General features: G+C 39.4%; 1 protein-coding gene across 8 annotated transcripts in view; it reads left to right on the forward strand.

The window, feature by feature from the left end:
• Window positions 1-14679, forward strand: part of LUC7L3 (LUC7 like 3 pre-mRNA splicing factor) — a 31767-nt gene that overhangs the window by 10369 nt on the left and 6719 nt on the right. For 4 of the 8 annotated variants that reach the window (XM_039227701.1, XM_039227702.1, XM_039227699.1 and 1 more), the window contains exons 2-9: window positions 1576-1642; window positions 4868-4907; window positions 5850-5994; window positions 6348-6422; window positions 7403-7507; window positions 9332-9493; window positions 9930-10213; window positions 11709-11869. In XM_039227701.1, coding sequence (XP_039083632.1) covers window positions 1576-1642; window positions 4868-4907; window positions 5850-5994; window positions 6348-6422; window positions 7403-7507; window positions 9332-9493; window positions 9930-10213; window positions 11709-11869 — 1039 coding nt within the window. Of the gene's footprint in view, window positions 1-1575; window positions 1643-1968; window positions 2074-2716; window positions 2803-4867; window positions 4908-5849; window positions 5995-6347; window positions 6423-7402; window positions 7508-9331; window positions 9494-9929; window positions 10214-11708; window positions 11870-14038; window positions 14165-14679 lie in introns of those variants that run through there. The other 4 variants (XM_039227705.1, XM_039227703.1, XM_039227704.1 and 1 more) reach the window with 4 other exon arrangements.

Here is a 14679-nt window from a genome sequence, read left to right on the forward strand (position 1 = left end):
GTGCATGTGTGTGTATTTAAGTTTATATTTATTTGAGAGAGAGCCATGGGGGCAAGGGCAGAGAGAGAGAGAGAGACAGAATTCCAAGCTGGCTCTGCTCTCTCAGAGCCCGATGTGGCAAACTGAAATCGTGACCTGAGCCAAAGTTGGATGCCTAACTGATTTGAGCCACCTATGCACGCTGATTGATTGATTTTTAGTTTTATTTAAGTTATTTGTACACCCAATATGGGGCTGCAACTGACAACCGAGACTAAGAGTCAGATGTTCTCCTGACTGAGCCAGCCAAGCACCCCTTGATTGCAGCTTTAACAACCAGTCCTAGGTACCTACAAAGAATTCTCCATCTTAAATTTAACATGCTTTTTCTTTTCATATGTCGTAGTTGCGCATTGATCATCTACCTAATGACAAGTTTTATAAAACAGGAGATATTTTGGAATTTTGCTTAACACTTTTTGGTTTGCAGCATACAGAATTAAATTGTCAGCTAGGACAGTCTTGGAATATATCTGAAGGAGTTAGAGTAAGTACTAATGGAGAGAATTAAAAGTTAGTTTCGTGTTAATAGTCTTTGCTTATATAGGAAGAGCCCAAGAGGAGTCACTCAGTGAAAATATCCAGTGTGTTTTAGGGCTCGTTACAGGATCTCTTAAAGGAAAATAACCACCCAGATTGCCTTAAGTGAAAGTTATTTGTAATTTATACAGTGATTTCCAAATTCTAATCTGTAGGTTGGTTCTGGCTTTAACAAAGTTAGAATGATAATCACGGTGTAGGGTTTTTTGTGTTGTTGTTTTTTTAAATAAAGTAAAATTTGCCCTCACGGATAATCTTTCCCATATTTGTTGTTTCTTTGTGTGGAGAGTGGTGATTAAAACTAGTAGGAGGCACCTCTTCCCTGGCTCATTCTGGTTAAGTGTCCGACTTTGGCCCAGGTCGTGATCTGGTTCAAGGGTTTGAGCCCCGCCTCAGGCTTTGTGCTCACAGCTCAGAGCCTGGAGTCATATTCCCATTCTTTGTCTCCCATTCTCTCTGCCCCTCCCCTGTTTGCACATGCATGCTCTCTCTTTCTCTCAAAAATAAACATTAAGGGGCACTTGGGTGGCTCAGTTAGTTAAGCTTCCGACTTCCTTTTAGGTCATGATCTCGTGGTTCCTGGAATTGAGCCCTGCATTGGGCTTTGTGCTGACAGCTAGCTCGGAGCCTGGAGCCTGTCTTCAGATTCTGTGTCTCCCTCTCTCTGACCCTCCCCTACTTGTGTTGTCTCTCTCTGTCTCTCAAAAATAAATAAAAAACATTAAAAATTTTGTTTAAAAACCATTTTTTAAAAAGTAGATAGTTGGAAATTCTGGTAACTCTGTCTGTCCTGCACATTTTTTACTGAACTCTGGGAGTTGGAAAGTCACTAATTTAAAAACTAATATGATTTAACAAATGAAACTGTTCTTATACTTATTCGGTTGAAAAATGAAAGTTAAGAAATGAGAAAAGAGTAATTTGGTACCCTTTTCCAATATAGTTTTAAAACTGAACAACTTAAAAAATTTAAGTACTTTTGTTTTTCTTCACTAGGTTTGTAAATATTATCTCTGTGGCTTTTGTCCTGCGGAACTGTTCACAAACACTCGTTCCGATCTTGGTAAGTACGTTTTCTATGTGACTTATATCGAATTACGGTTTAAAATAAAAACTGGTACTTTATAAATTCTGAAAATTTTTGTCTTAAATAAGGTTTGTTGATACAATAATCTCTTTTCTGGCTTAGAGTTTTGTATTAATGCCAGTCTAGTTAAACATGGTGGCTCAAGTGAACATACATGTCTATTTCCACTCCCTCCCTAACTCCTCCACTAAAATGAAATTTTAAAAACAAAAAAGGTATAAACAGAAGAAGAGGTAACATTAGAGATGTCAACAGATTTTCAGAAGATGACAAGTGGATGGAAGAGTAGCAGCAAACTCAACAGAGCAGAGAAACCCTGTACCCTAAAAGCCTGCAGAAGGGGCTATATTAAAAGGAAATGAGTGATCAGCAGAACCTTGGACAGGCTCAGGATTTGGAGGCACCAGGTACCATAGAACATAAAGTTGAGTTACATGGGGCTGAAAATGAAAAATTAGTCTAGTTCATGGTCTCTCAACCTTGACATTCGACATTTTGAACTGGATAACTTTGTTTTAGGGGGCTGTCCTGTGTATTGTAGGGTGTTTAATAGCATTCCTGGCCTAGATGCCGTAGCAGCCCTCAACTGTGAAAACCAAAAACGTCTCCAACTAAAAAGACATTGCCCAGTGTCCCTGGAGGGACTCTCTTAAGACCTGTGCATCTGGTGATTCTACCTTTGCCCCCACAACCTGGAGATACTAGGGGGTTATTTTCTGGAGGAATTGGACCACTGAGACTGTAGTTCATCTGAACCACAAAATGCAAAAAAAAAAAAAAAAAAGAACCTTCCCCCCAATTGAGTGACTTTTTTCGCCCAAGGATGGTACATAATTAATATTATTCTGGAAGCATAAAAGAGAAGTTAATTCATTAAGCACAATGCTTGCTCCAGTGCATCAGAAGCACATTAGGACTGGACGAACCTAGATATTGGGATTTCAGACATAGTACAGGGCAGTAATGAGTAAAAATGAGACTTATAAGAGAGTTAAGTCTATATTCTTACTAGTGGGGTTTTCCCATTCCCTTCCTCTGCCCTGTTCCTAGAAGGATACAGCCAGATGTTTTTCCTCAGGCAGAAGAGAAGAGGATTCTTTAGAGAAAGTGAACAGTTCCAGAGAAGTGATCTACAGGTACTGACCCTTGGGGAATCTCCTAAAAGAATTTTGCTGCCTTATTTTCCTGTGGTAAAGCCCATTAGTTGATAAATCCTGCCTGTGCATACCAACTTCCAGTTAGATTTTGGAAGTGTTTTTCCAGCCAAGGAATCCAAGTTAGACATTTGAAGAAAACCTTCAACACAAAGATTAACCAAAACCAACAGGAGGGGGGAAAAGTTTAGTGAAATTAGCAATAAGGGGGAAAAGAAAAGATATTAAAAATCTTTTTCTTTCTTTTTTTTTTAAATTTTTTTTTTATTTCTAGGAGAGAGAGAGAGAGAGACAGCGTGAGCAGGGGAGGGTCAGAGAGAGAGGGATTCACAGACTGAAACAGGCTCCAGGCTCTGAGCTGACAGTCAGCACAGAGCCCGACGCGGGGCTCGAACCCACGAACCGCGAGATCATGACCCAAGCGAAAGTCGGACACTTAACCGACTAAGCCACCCAGGCGCCCCCCTTTTTTTTTTTTTAAAGTAAGCTCTGTGCCCAACGTGTGGCTTGAACACATGACCCTGAGTTGCATGCTCTACCGACTGAGCCAGCCAGGTGCCCTAAAATACTAAAAGTCGTAACTAAATTTAGTATCTTCAGAAAAATAAGAGGATGCCAGGAATAGGGTGCTATATAAAAAGGGAACTTTTGAAAAACCAAAAAGAGCTCTTGGAAATTAGGACTGGAGAAATCTGAAATAAAATCAAGGAAATTTGCTGGAATGTTGGGTGATCGGACAGAAAATTCTGAAATTGGAAAAAATTGTACCAGCCCAACACTAATTAGAAATTCTAGAGAAAGCAGAAGAAAGGAAATTAAAAATACTACAATACCGAAGGATGTTAGTCTCTTGATTGAGCGTGTCCTTCAAACGGTCAGCACACTGGATGAAAAAAATCCATCGCAAGGTACACCGTCGGAATTTCAGAGTGGTGGGGGCAGGCCAGGGGCACACAGGAGTATGAATCAAAATGGCCTCAGATTTGTCAGTAACAGCACTTGGACGCTTGAAGACTTTGGAGAAAACCCTCAGGATTCCGAGTGAAAATCTAGTTTTTACTAGGTTAGCTATATAGCCAAACATCAAAGCATGAGGGTGAAAAAAGACATTTTCAGACATGCAAGATCTCAGCAAATTTATCTCCCATGATTCTTTCTCTGGAAACTGCACTGACACATGAGTATAAGGCCAAGGAGAAAAACAAGAGATCCAGTAAACTGCATCCAGTACAGACCAGGAAAGGAACCTCTCAGGCTCACCACTCTTAATCAGTGAGCTTAGGAAATGAGCAGCCAGATTGAAGCAGCACAGGAAGCTCAGGGATGAAATTGAGGCTGATTTTCTGATAGATTTGGAATCTTGAGAGAAATTAATATTGAAAGAATTTCTGTAGCTGAATTAAAGTGTTTGAGAAGAATGTGGAAATACAGAAAATTAAATGGAAAGAATTCCAGCGAAAGTACGAAGTATATAAGTTCTCATAATGCTCCTTATGTTTGACTCAGCAAGTAATAGTACTTGCATAGTCAAAATATGAAGTGTTGATTGAACGTAAAATTGTGATGTCTAAGATAAACCAAGAAAAAACAAAATTGTTTAGAAATATGGGAATAAATTCCAGAAGATGTAGGTGTGTGGTTAAAATTGGTTGCCTTTTGGAGGTAGGTAAGGGTAGGACTAGGGCAGTATTCTTGTACTATTTGGCTTCATTTGTAAATGCCCCAAATTAGTGAAAGGTCAGTGGTAGGTTGGCCCTCATTACAGTTTTTTTCTTGGATGGCAGTAGGAACAATTTCTCTTTCCGTCCATTCCCTCTTCTTTCTTCTTACCATATAGTTGCTCTCCATTATACTGATCTTGAAGATGAATGAGAACAATTTTTATGTGTTTTCTTGGACACATTGCTTTGTGATTCATTAGGCCCAATTTAGGTGTGTACAGACTGATAAAATGGATCTTTTTTTAAAGAATTCCTTTTGTTTTCGCAAGAGAAAAGGTTAACATCCTCAATAATTTATACATTATATTTCTCTCTTTTTTTTTCAGGTCCATGTGAGAAAATTCATGATGAAAATCTTCGAAAACAGTAAGTTATCGTTTTGGGTCCTTTCCCCTTGGTCAGTTATTTGGTTTAAAGGGGCAAGGATTAAAGACATAATTGCAATTGTCTTGTTGATTCTATTTAATGGGTGGGACAGTACAGAGTCATAGCTTCAAAAATGATAGTTAGCCACCATATGAGTGCATACTATATGCCTTTTAAGAGCTGAGGGTTTTTTTTAAATATTTATTCTGAGAGAGAGAGAGGGTGTGTGTGTGCGCATGAGGTGGGGAGGGGCAGTGAGAGAGGGAGAGAATCCCAGGCAGGCTCCATGCTCAGCACAGAGCCCAATGCAGCGTTCTATCGCATGATCCTGGGATCGTAACCTGAGCTAAAATCAAAAGTTGGACACTGAACCCACTGACCGACCCAGGTGCCCCTTAACAGCCCTTGATTTTATAAATGAAGCTTGTCCTGAGGCGAGGGTCACAGGTCCAGTATTGTGGTAGAGCTGGTGAAGCACCTATATTTGCCTTATCTATGCTCTTAACCAAACATAACGCTAAGTACTGCCTTCCTTTTACCAAATTGAGGGACTAGAAATTGACTTCTTAAACACTTGTTGTATTTACTCTTCAGAGTAAATACAACAAGTGTATAAGATTAGTTAAGGGGAGCCTCGGTGGTTCATTCGGTTGGGTGTCTGACTTTAGCTCAGGTCATGACCTCACGGCTGGTCGGATGGAGCCCTATATCGGGCTCAGTGCTAACAGCTCAGAGCCTAGACCCTGCTTTGGATTCTGTGTCTCCTTTCTCTGCCCCCCCCCCAACTCATGTTCTGTCTCTTCTTCAAAAATAAACGTTAAAAAAAAAAAAAGTTAAGATAGAATATGTGAATTTTAATGGCTATTTGGAAGAATAATGTAATATTTGTAATAATATAATATATAATAATAATGTAATAATAGTAATTTTTATTACTATCAGGTATGAGAAGAGCTCGCGATTTATGAAAGTTGGCTATGAGAGAGATTTTTTGCGATACCTGCAGAGCTTACTTGCAGAAGTAGAACGTAGAATTAGACGAGGCCATGCTCGTTTGGCACTGTCTCAAAACCAGCAGTCCTCTGGGGTGAGTATGAAATTAATTTGTTAGTCTTGGTAACATGTCCCTTTTCTCTGAAGACCCAGAGGCCTCCCTAGTATTGAAACTTGTGTTCAAGTTTATTAATTTGTGTTTTTTTAGAATGGCATAAACTTAAAAGGCATTCAGTTTTTTCAGTCTTTATTAGTAGTACTGATTTAGCTAATCATTAAGATTTTTCTTCTAATTATCAGTAATTGACTACCAGAAATGGAAGGTAATTGAGTTATCTTTGTGATTCAATATTTTAATTGTTGAATGCAAGTGTTAAGTATGGTATATGAGAGCTTGAATATTTCTGTGTTTTACTTAATGATAATACATTTTATTCTTTTCAATAGGCAGCTGGTCCAACAGGCAAAAATGAAGAAAAAATTCAGGTTCTAACAGATAAAATTGATGTGCTCCTGCAGCAGGTAAGAATTGTATACATGAATAACAGAAAATACTGGGAACAGACACTTTACCAAAGAAGATAAAGGGATGGCAAATACATATATGTAAATGTGCTTAAAGTCATTACTCATTAGACAAATACAAAGTAAAACCACAATGAGACACTTAAATGTTCTATTAGAATGGCTAACATTAAGACGACTGACCATAGCAAGTGTTAATGAAGATGTGGGCAAACTGGAACTATCATGCACTGCTGGGAGGAGCTAAAAATGGTATAACCACTTTGGAAAGAGTATGTTTCTTAAAAAGTTAAAAGATGAGTCATGTGTTCTAGATATTGACCCAAGAGAAATGAAAGTGTATGTTTACACAGAGTTGTATACTAGTGTTCATAGCAGCTCTGTTTGTAAGTGGCAAAATCCTTAAACTGGAAACTGCTCAGACGTCTATCAGTAGGCAAATGGATAAATGGTGTGATGTGTCCATGCAGTAGAATATGGCTCAGTAATAAAAATGAATGTAACAGTGGGTGAATCTTAAGATAAGTAGGCTGAGTGAAAGAAGCTAGACCAAAAAAAGGAAGAAGTAGTACATAATTCCATTTACATAAAATTCTTTAAAAATGCAAACTAATCTATAGTGACAGAAAGCAGGTCAGTGGTTGCTTGGGGAGGAGGTGCCACAAAGCACATTTGGGGTGATGGGTGTGTTCATTACGCAGAAGATGGTGTTAGTTTCATGGTTGTCGAAACTTACCAGGTTGTGCACCTTAAAAATACGCAGTTTATTGTGTGTCAAATACACTTTACTAATGCTGTAAAAAATCAAAAGGATAAATTTAACCCAAACAGGTTTTGGTAAACAGCATCAAACAAAAGACCCAAAACAACCACTAAATGCTAATAAAGCTTGGGAAAGAACAGAAAAATACTTCGGTAGTTTGGTTAGAAAGGAGTCTTGACTGCATTTCTTTTTTTTTTTTTTTAACACCCCTTAGATTGAAGAATTAGGATCTGAAGGAAAAGTAGAAGAAGCCCAGGGAATGATGAAATTAGTTGAACAGTTAAAAGAAGAGAGGGAATTGCTTAGATCCACAACCTCGGTGAGTAGAAACCTCGTTTTGATTTCTCCGGGCTGTTCACTGTGAATTAGTAGAACCTGTTCCTGTTTGAGAATCTTTGTAAACAGTTTTCTCATGTCCTAAGTCAAGAGTTTGCAAACTGTGTCTTAAAAGGGCACACGGTAAATACTTCAGGTTTGTAGACCAGAAGGTCCCTGGCAGCTACCAAGCTCTGCTTTCATATTATGAAAGCAAGCTTTAGACAGTGCATGAACAAATTGATGTGGCCGTGTTCCAGTAAAATGTTTATTTACAAAAACAAACCTCTAGATACTGGCATGCCAGCCTATGCCTTAGGACTACTCATCTGGGCGTGGGTTTTACTTTCTTGTTACTAATAAATTACTCCATGTATATTCATTCACCTTAGCTGAAAATTAGTATACTCAAAGTATCTTCTACTTTCTTGTATTAGAGAATGTAATATACATGTTTTGGATATTGATGGTAGAAAATATTGGTCATTGTTTCCCACATATTGAATAGGACATGTACAGATTATGCTCATTGAGTTCAGTTCCCTAAACATTTTGGAAAAATGACCTCAAGGTCAAGGGTCGTATGCTCTGCAGACTGAGCCAATTAGGCGCCTCTTGAAAAATGTGTATTTTTTTATTAAAAAAAATTTTTAAAGATATGTTCATTTTTGAAAGAGAGCTTGAGTGGGGGAGGGGCAGAGAGAGAGGGAGACAGAATCTGAAGCAGGCTCCAGGCTCTGAGTTGTCACTACAGAGCCTGATGTGGGGCTCCAAACCATGGACCGTTGAGATCATGACCTGAGCTAAGTCAGAATCTTAACCAGCTGAGCCACCCAGGCACTCCTATTTTTATTTTTTAAATGTTTATTTTGAGAGAGATTGAGAGAGAGATTATGAGGGTGGAAGGGGAGAGGGAGAGAGGGAATCCCAAGTCCAATTGATGTGGGGCTTGATCCCATGAACCATAAGATCATAACCTGAGCCGAAATCAAGAGTTGGTTGCTTAACCTCCTGAGCTCAGGAATCACCTCCCCTCCCCCAAAATACTTTTTTTAGTTAATTAATTTATTTAGAGACAGTGTAAGTGAGGGAGGGATAGAGGGAGAGGGAATACCATGAGGGGCAGAGAGAGAGAAGTGGGGCTCACCCAAAGCGGGGCTCCTGCTCACCTGATGTGGAGCTCAAACTCCTGAACCCTGAGATTCATGAACCAAACTCATGACCTGAGACAGAGTCAAATGCTTAACTGACTGAGCCACCCAGGATCCTCCTTTAAAAAATACTTTTAGGGGCGCCTGGGTGATTCAGTCGGTTGAGCGTCCAGCTTTGGCTTAGGTCATGATCTCATGGTTTGTGGCTTCGAGCCCCGTGTCGGGCTCTGTGCTGACAGCTAGCTCAGAGCCTGGTGCCTGTTTCAGATTCTTTATCTCCCTCTCTCTCTGACCCTCCCCTGCTCATGCTGTCTCTCTCTCAGAAATAAATAAAATATTAAAAAAAAAAACTTTTAGTATCGAGGCCTCACCTTTAGCCTGTTCAACCTAAGAAAGGAATTCAGACTTTGAGAGGTATTAGATAACCTTTTTCAAGGTGGTATGGGTAATTGACTAGTTAGAGTTGAATGACGGGGTCTCCACACTTCCTTGATGATAATGGAAAGTTGGTTGATGTTGCCTTGTTCCTGCTCTAAAAGTTGGCCAGTTACTGCTCAGTATTAATGGCTTTGGAGGCATTTACAAAATTAGAACTCTTTTCTGAATTTTAAGTACTTACTTTGGATTTGTTTGTTCTCTCTCAGATATTCTTTATAATAACTGGTTTATCATTTCAGACGATTGAAAGTTTTGCTGCCCAAGAAAAACAAATGGAAGTTTGTGAAGTGTGTGGAGCCTTTTTGATAGTAGGAGATGCCCAGTCCCGGGTAGATGACCATTTGATGGGAAAGCAGCACATGGGCTATGCCAAAATTAAAGCTACTGTAGAAGAATTAAAAGTAAGCTTTCAATCATGCACTTTAGCCACAGCCAGTACTGTACTTTAGTGTGACTAAAAATTGATCACATAGAGACATAAGCCTCCTGTTGATATTTTGCTGATGTGTATTATTTGAAACCATAATAATTCCTATAAAATTGTGCTATTAATGCTTAACTGAGCCACCCAGACGTCCCTAAAATTGTGCTATTAATGAATATTATCAAAGCATTTTAATTCCTTCACTTTTTTGTGCCAGGAATTTGGGAGAAAGCGTAACCCTAAGGACTTAGTCAATAACATTATCTCACATACCAACATGGTGTCAGAATTTCTACATTTTTCTTTTAGGACATCAAATTCCATAAGTTGATGTACACTTGCTTTACATGTCAACCCTTGTTTGACAGTGTTACTTCAAGGATGTTATAAAAATCGAACTTGATTTCTTTTAGGAAAAGTTAAGAAAAAGAACTGAAGAACCTGATCGTGATGAGCGCTTAAAAAAGGAGAAGCAAGAACGGGAAGAAAGAGAAAAAGAACGGGAGAGAGAGAGAGAGGAAAGAGAAAGGAAAAGACGGAGAGAAGAGGAAGAAAGAGAGAAAGAAAGGGCTAGAGACAGAGAAAGAAGAAAACGAAGCCGCTCAAGAAGTCGGCATTCAAGCCGAACTTCAGACCGAAGATGCAGCAGGTCTCGGGACCACAAAAGATCACGAAGTAGAGAAAGAAGGCGAAGCAGGTACAAAGAGCCTGCCAGCCTGTGCACAGCATATAACGAGTGTGCACTAAACAGTAGTAATTACTAATATTATTTCCTTTGTCCTTGGAAATACTGTCAGGCACTAGGATTAGATTATGAGAGTGGAGTCAGTTAGCCAGTCCATCTTCAAGGCAACTTCTTTGCTGTTTCACCAGTGTAAGGAGGTTCAGTGTGCTCTGACCAGGAAGTCCGTGCTATTGGATGGTGTCTTTAAGTGCTTCTCTTCTCATTGATTCTAAGAAGACACTTAAATTATGTTATTTTTGGGTAAAATTCTGTACATTTACTTTGGAGGACATTACTCATAATGCAAGAGCTAATCTAACTGGGGTGCCTGGGTGGCTTCGTCAGTTAAGCATCCCACCTCTTGATTTTAGCTCAGGGCACGATCGTACGGTTTGTGTGTTCAAGCCCCACATCGGTCTTTGTGCTGACAGCATGGAGCCTGCTTGGGATTCTTTCTCACTCTAAAATAAATAAACGTTAGGGGCCCCTGGGTGTCTCGGTCAATTAAAGATCCAACTTTGACTCAGGTCGTGATCTCACGGCTTAGGAGTTTGAGTCCCTTATGTGGCTGTGTACTGACAGCGCAGAGCCTGAAACCTGCTTCAGATTTTGTATCTCCCTCTCTCTGCCCATTACCCACTCACACTCTGTCTATCTCAAAAGTAAAATAAAAACATAAAAGTTTCTTTTTATTTATTTATTTATTTATTTTTTATTTATTTCTAGGAGAGAGAGAGAGACAGCGTGAGCAGGGGAGGGTCAGAGAGAGAGGGAGACACAGACTCTGAAACAGGCTCCAGGCTCTGAGCTGGCAGTCAGCACAGAGCCCGACGCGGGGCTCAAACCCACGAACCGCGAGATCATGACCCAAGCGAAAGTCGGACACTTAACCAACTAAGCCACCCAGGCGCCCCAAAAATTTCTTTTTAAAGTGTTAAAACATAACTTTTTTTTTTTTTACACACATTTTTTTTTGAGAGAGAGACAAAGCACAGGCAGGGGACGGCCAGAGAGAGAGGGAGACGCAGAATCGGAAGCAGGCTCCAGGCTCTGAGTTGTCAGCACAGAGCCCGATGCGGGGCTTGAACCCATGAACTGAGATCATGACCTGAGCCAAAGTCGACGCTTAACTGACTGAGCCACCCATGCGCCCCTAAAACATAACTAATTCTTTAAACACATGAAGAATGAAATCAATTTTCCTGTTTTAGAGTTGCGATTGAAGAGGGGTCTTAAAGACCATGATAACTATCTTAGCACTCTTTGAAAAATTGGAAGTTAGATTTTCAGTAACTTAAGATCTACAGTAGACTATAGATGTGTTTTTTGTAGTGGATTTTATTCATTTGCTTTTTAGGGCGAAGTTTTGCTTAATCTTGTAAATTATTAAACAGTGTATAATTTTTGCAAAGTTTTTCTCATTGTAATGTCAGCTGAGGTTGCTTTCCTTTTATTTTAAATTGTGAAGAAGTAGAGATCGACGAAGAAGCAGAAGCCATGATCGATCAGAAAGAAAACATAGATCTCGTAGTCGGGATCGGAGAAGATCAAAAAGCCGGGATCGAAAGTCCTATAAGCACAGGAGCAAAAGTCGGGACAGAGAACAAGATAGAAAATCAAAGGAGAAAGGTTAGTTTATGTGAGAATTTAATTCATCAAGTAAAGATTCAGTTTGTTAATTAAGAGACTATTTTAACACTTGTTTCTCCACACTCACATTTCTCTGGAGATAGGCAGAGTTCCATTTCAAGCTGTCTTCTTTCTTACTTGGAACCAACGCCACTCAGTAGGAGACAGGCATTACTTCCCCCTCTCCTGCTCTGATTTGTGAGAATGACAGTTGACCTGGTGTTTTCTTAGAACATGTTAAGACCACACCTTCTGTTGTTAACCTGAGGTTAATCATCTCAATTCTTCCAAGTATTGCGTTACTCTTCAGGATTATCAGGCTGTAGAATTTATAGCTTGGTTATTGGCAACATTTTTTTTTATCTGCTGCGTGTTCCATAATATGTCTTGCAGAGTAAGCGTGCTGTGTTGCATTGGTCCTCATGTGCAGCCTTCATTTAACTCTGTAATTAACTTCTAAGTTTGCAGAAGTTGAGTATTTTACGTATGTCTTCACTGTGTTTTCTATTGAAACAACATACTCTTTCCTTTCTACCTTTCCCTTCGATTTTCTGTGGCATTCTGGTGGCTGGAATGCACTGTCACTGCGCTATTAATCGACTTTTTCATTTTGTCTTTGGCATGTTTTCACATGGATATTCTCATTTTTTAGCGTAGTCTTTACTGAAAGATAATTCTTTTAAAAACAGGGTCTCCTTTCTGTATTTTCTTTAGATCTTTTGAGCATTTCATTTTGTATTGACTGGGCCGTTCTGCTTTGCATGAGAGCAAGGGCCTGTTTCTAATTTTCTTGGCTCTGCTTGTTCCGTCCTGTTCTGCCTATTGGTGTCCATGTTTGATCACCCAACATGCGTGCTGCTGTGGTTGAGTTTCTTCAACTGGACTTTTATGTGACACTCATTTCTTATTTTTTTATGGAACTATTCTATGGTTTTTGGTTTTTGTGGGGTTTTTTGTTGGTTTTGGTTTTGGGTTTTTTTGGGCGCCAGACTCAGGTTTTTGTTAGACTGAGTTAGAGAAAAACCAGCACAAACAGTGGACATATATTTTTGGTCGTATGCTTTCATTTTTCCTGAAATAAGGATACCTTTTCTTTTAAAAATATTTACATGTAGTGTTTTTCCTCCCTACCACCTGGAGCCAATGTTAAGAAGTAGGAAACAAGGAGAGTTTTTTAAACTTGATATCATGAGCTTTAGTATTTGTCATTTAAGTTCAGAAATTGCTTCTGTGATTCAAAAGGCAGTTGCTACAAAGGATTATTAACTGATTTTACATTAGTTTAAGAAAGTTTCACCCACTCTTTTTTGCAAGGCTTTTTTGTATAATGTGTTTTTCGGGTGAGGGGTCCAGTCTTTAGAGCCAGATAATTGATGTCAGAAATCAAATTAATCACTTCTCTTTGAGAATTAAAGCTCTTTGCTATATTATCCTTCATGTCACTTAAAATAGTTGAACTGGTTCCCAGGGACAAAAGCCTAGCTAGCCTTCATAACTCTCTGGGATCAAAAATGAGCAATAAGGAAACCAACTTGACAATAAACTATTTGTAAAAAAAGCAGTAAATGGAACTGACCTTACTTAAAACAGGCATGTTTGTGTAATTTCTGGATAGAGCAAAAAGATGTCCTGAATTTCATAGCTATAATATAATCGTAATTATAATGGTGACATCATAGAATTTAATAAAACTTTTGCTTAAGTAAAATAAGCACTGTTTGGATTATGGACAAATAGGGATTTTCACGGAGGAAGGAGAGAAGAGTTGATTTGGAGAAAGTTCTGCATCAGGTCCACCTTGAAAGATTGGGAATGCATTGTAGATTTGTCTTGAACTTGGGGATCTCTTTTAGAATTGGCCTTTGGAAATGTCATGTAGCCATTTAGGCACTCCTAGGTGTACAGATGACTGAAGCCCTGAGTTCTGAGCAGGAACATTTGATAATGGCACATGAGTAAGCGGGAGGTCACTACTCCAGGTGCTGTGTTTTGAAGTACTTGAACGCCACAATGAAAAGTGGTTTCTTACACAGACCTCTGTTTCTTAACACCAACCAATTTAGGGTTCTCTCTTTGTCCAGAGAGTTTCCTTTTTTAATCCATAGCCCTGAAATCCACCACACTTTGTGGATGTCCTTAGGACTATTAAGATCTACCATATCTACATAGGGCAGAAGATAAGATTATTGGACTGACTACTAGTCCTCTACGGGGCAACGAGACGACTCTTCTTCATTGAAGCTACCCGTGCACCGGAGAAGCCCATAAGGCACAAAGGGAGGACTTTCCCACAAGGTCAGTTAGAGCACACTGTACTGGCTCAGTTCTCATGAGTCGACGGACAGACATGGAGCAAGTCCTGCAGTCAGCTACTTGGACATTGCTTCGTGTACATTTTGCAAGTCTTATGGACTGAATATGCTCCTTCACATAAGCTCTTCAGTTCTTCCATTCTTTGAATGAGTGCCCCCTGCCACCGCCATATTTTGTTTTCATTACCATCCCTCTCCCAGTGACTTGCTGTTGTGTCTTAACAACTTTGTCCAGAATCTGTAAAGGGTCATGCTTCTCTTAAAATGTCTTTCTGTCTTATGAACTACTCTGCTAGACCAGTTACTCTTAACTTCGTTTTAGGGGGAAAGTAGTTTTTCCAGAAAGTTTGTAGTTTGTGTTAACATTTTCTGTAGAAATCTTTTGTTAGGCAATACTTGGAACTAAAAAAGCTGGAATATTCTTGCTCCATGCACCACTTTTTGCCTCTAGTCTGAGGTTTTGCCATTCCAAGGAAAACAGTAGGAGAAAAAGTTGAG

Source organism: Hyaena hyaena, unplaced genomic scaffold (assembly GCF_003009895.1).
Source record: "Hyaena hyaena isolate Hyena2069 unplaced genomic scaffold, ASM300989v1 scaffold_29, whole genome shotgun sequence".
In the NCBI taxonomy this organism is placed as follows: domain Eukaryota; kingdom Metazoa; phylum Chordata; class Mammalia; order Carnivora; family Hyaenidae; genus Hyaena; species Hyaena hyaena.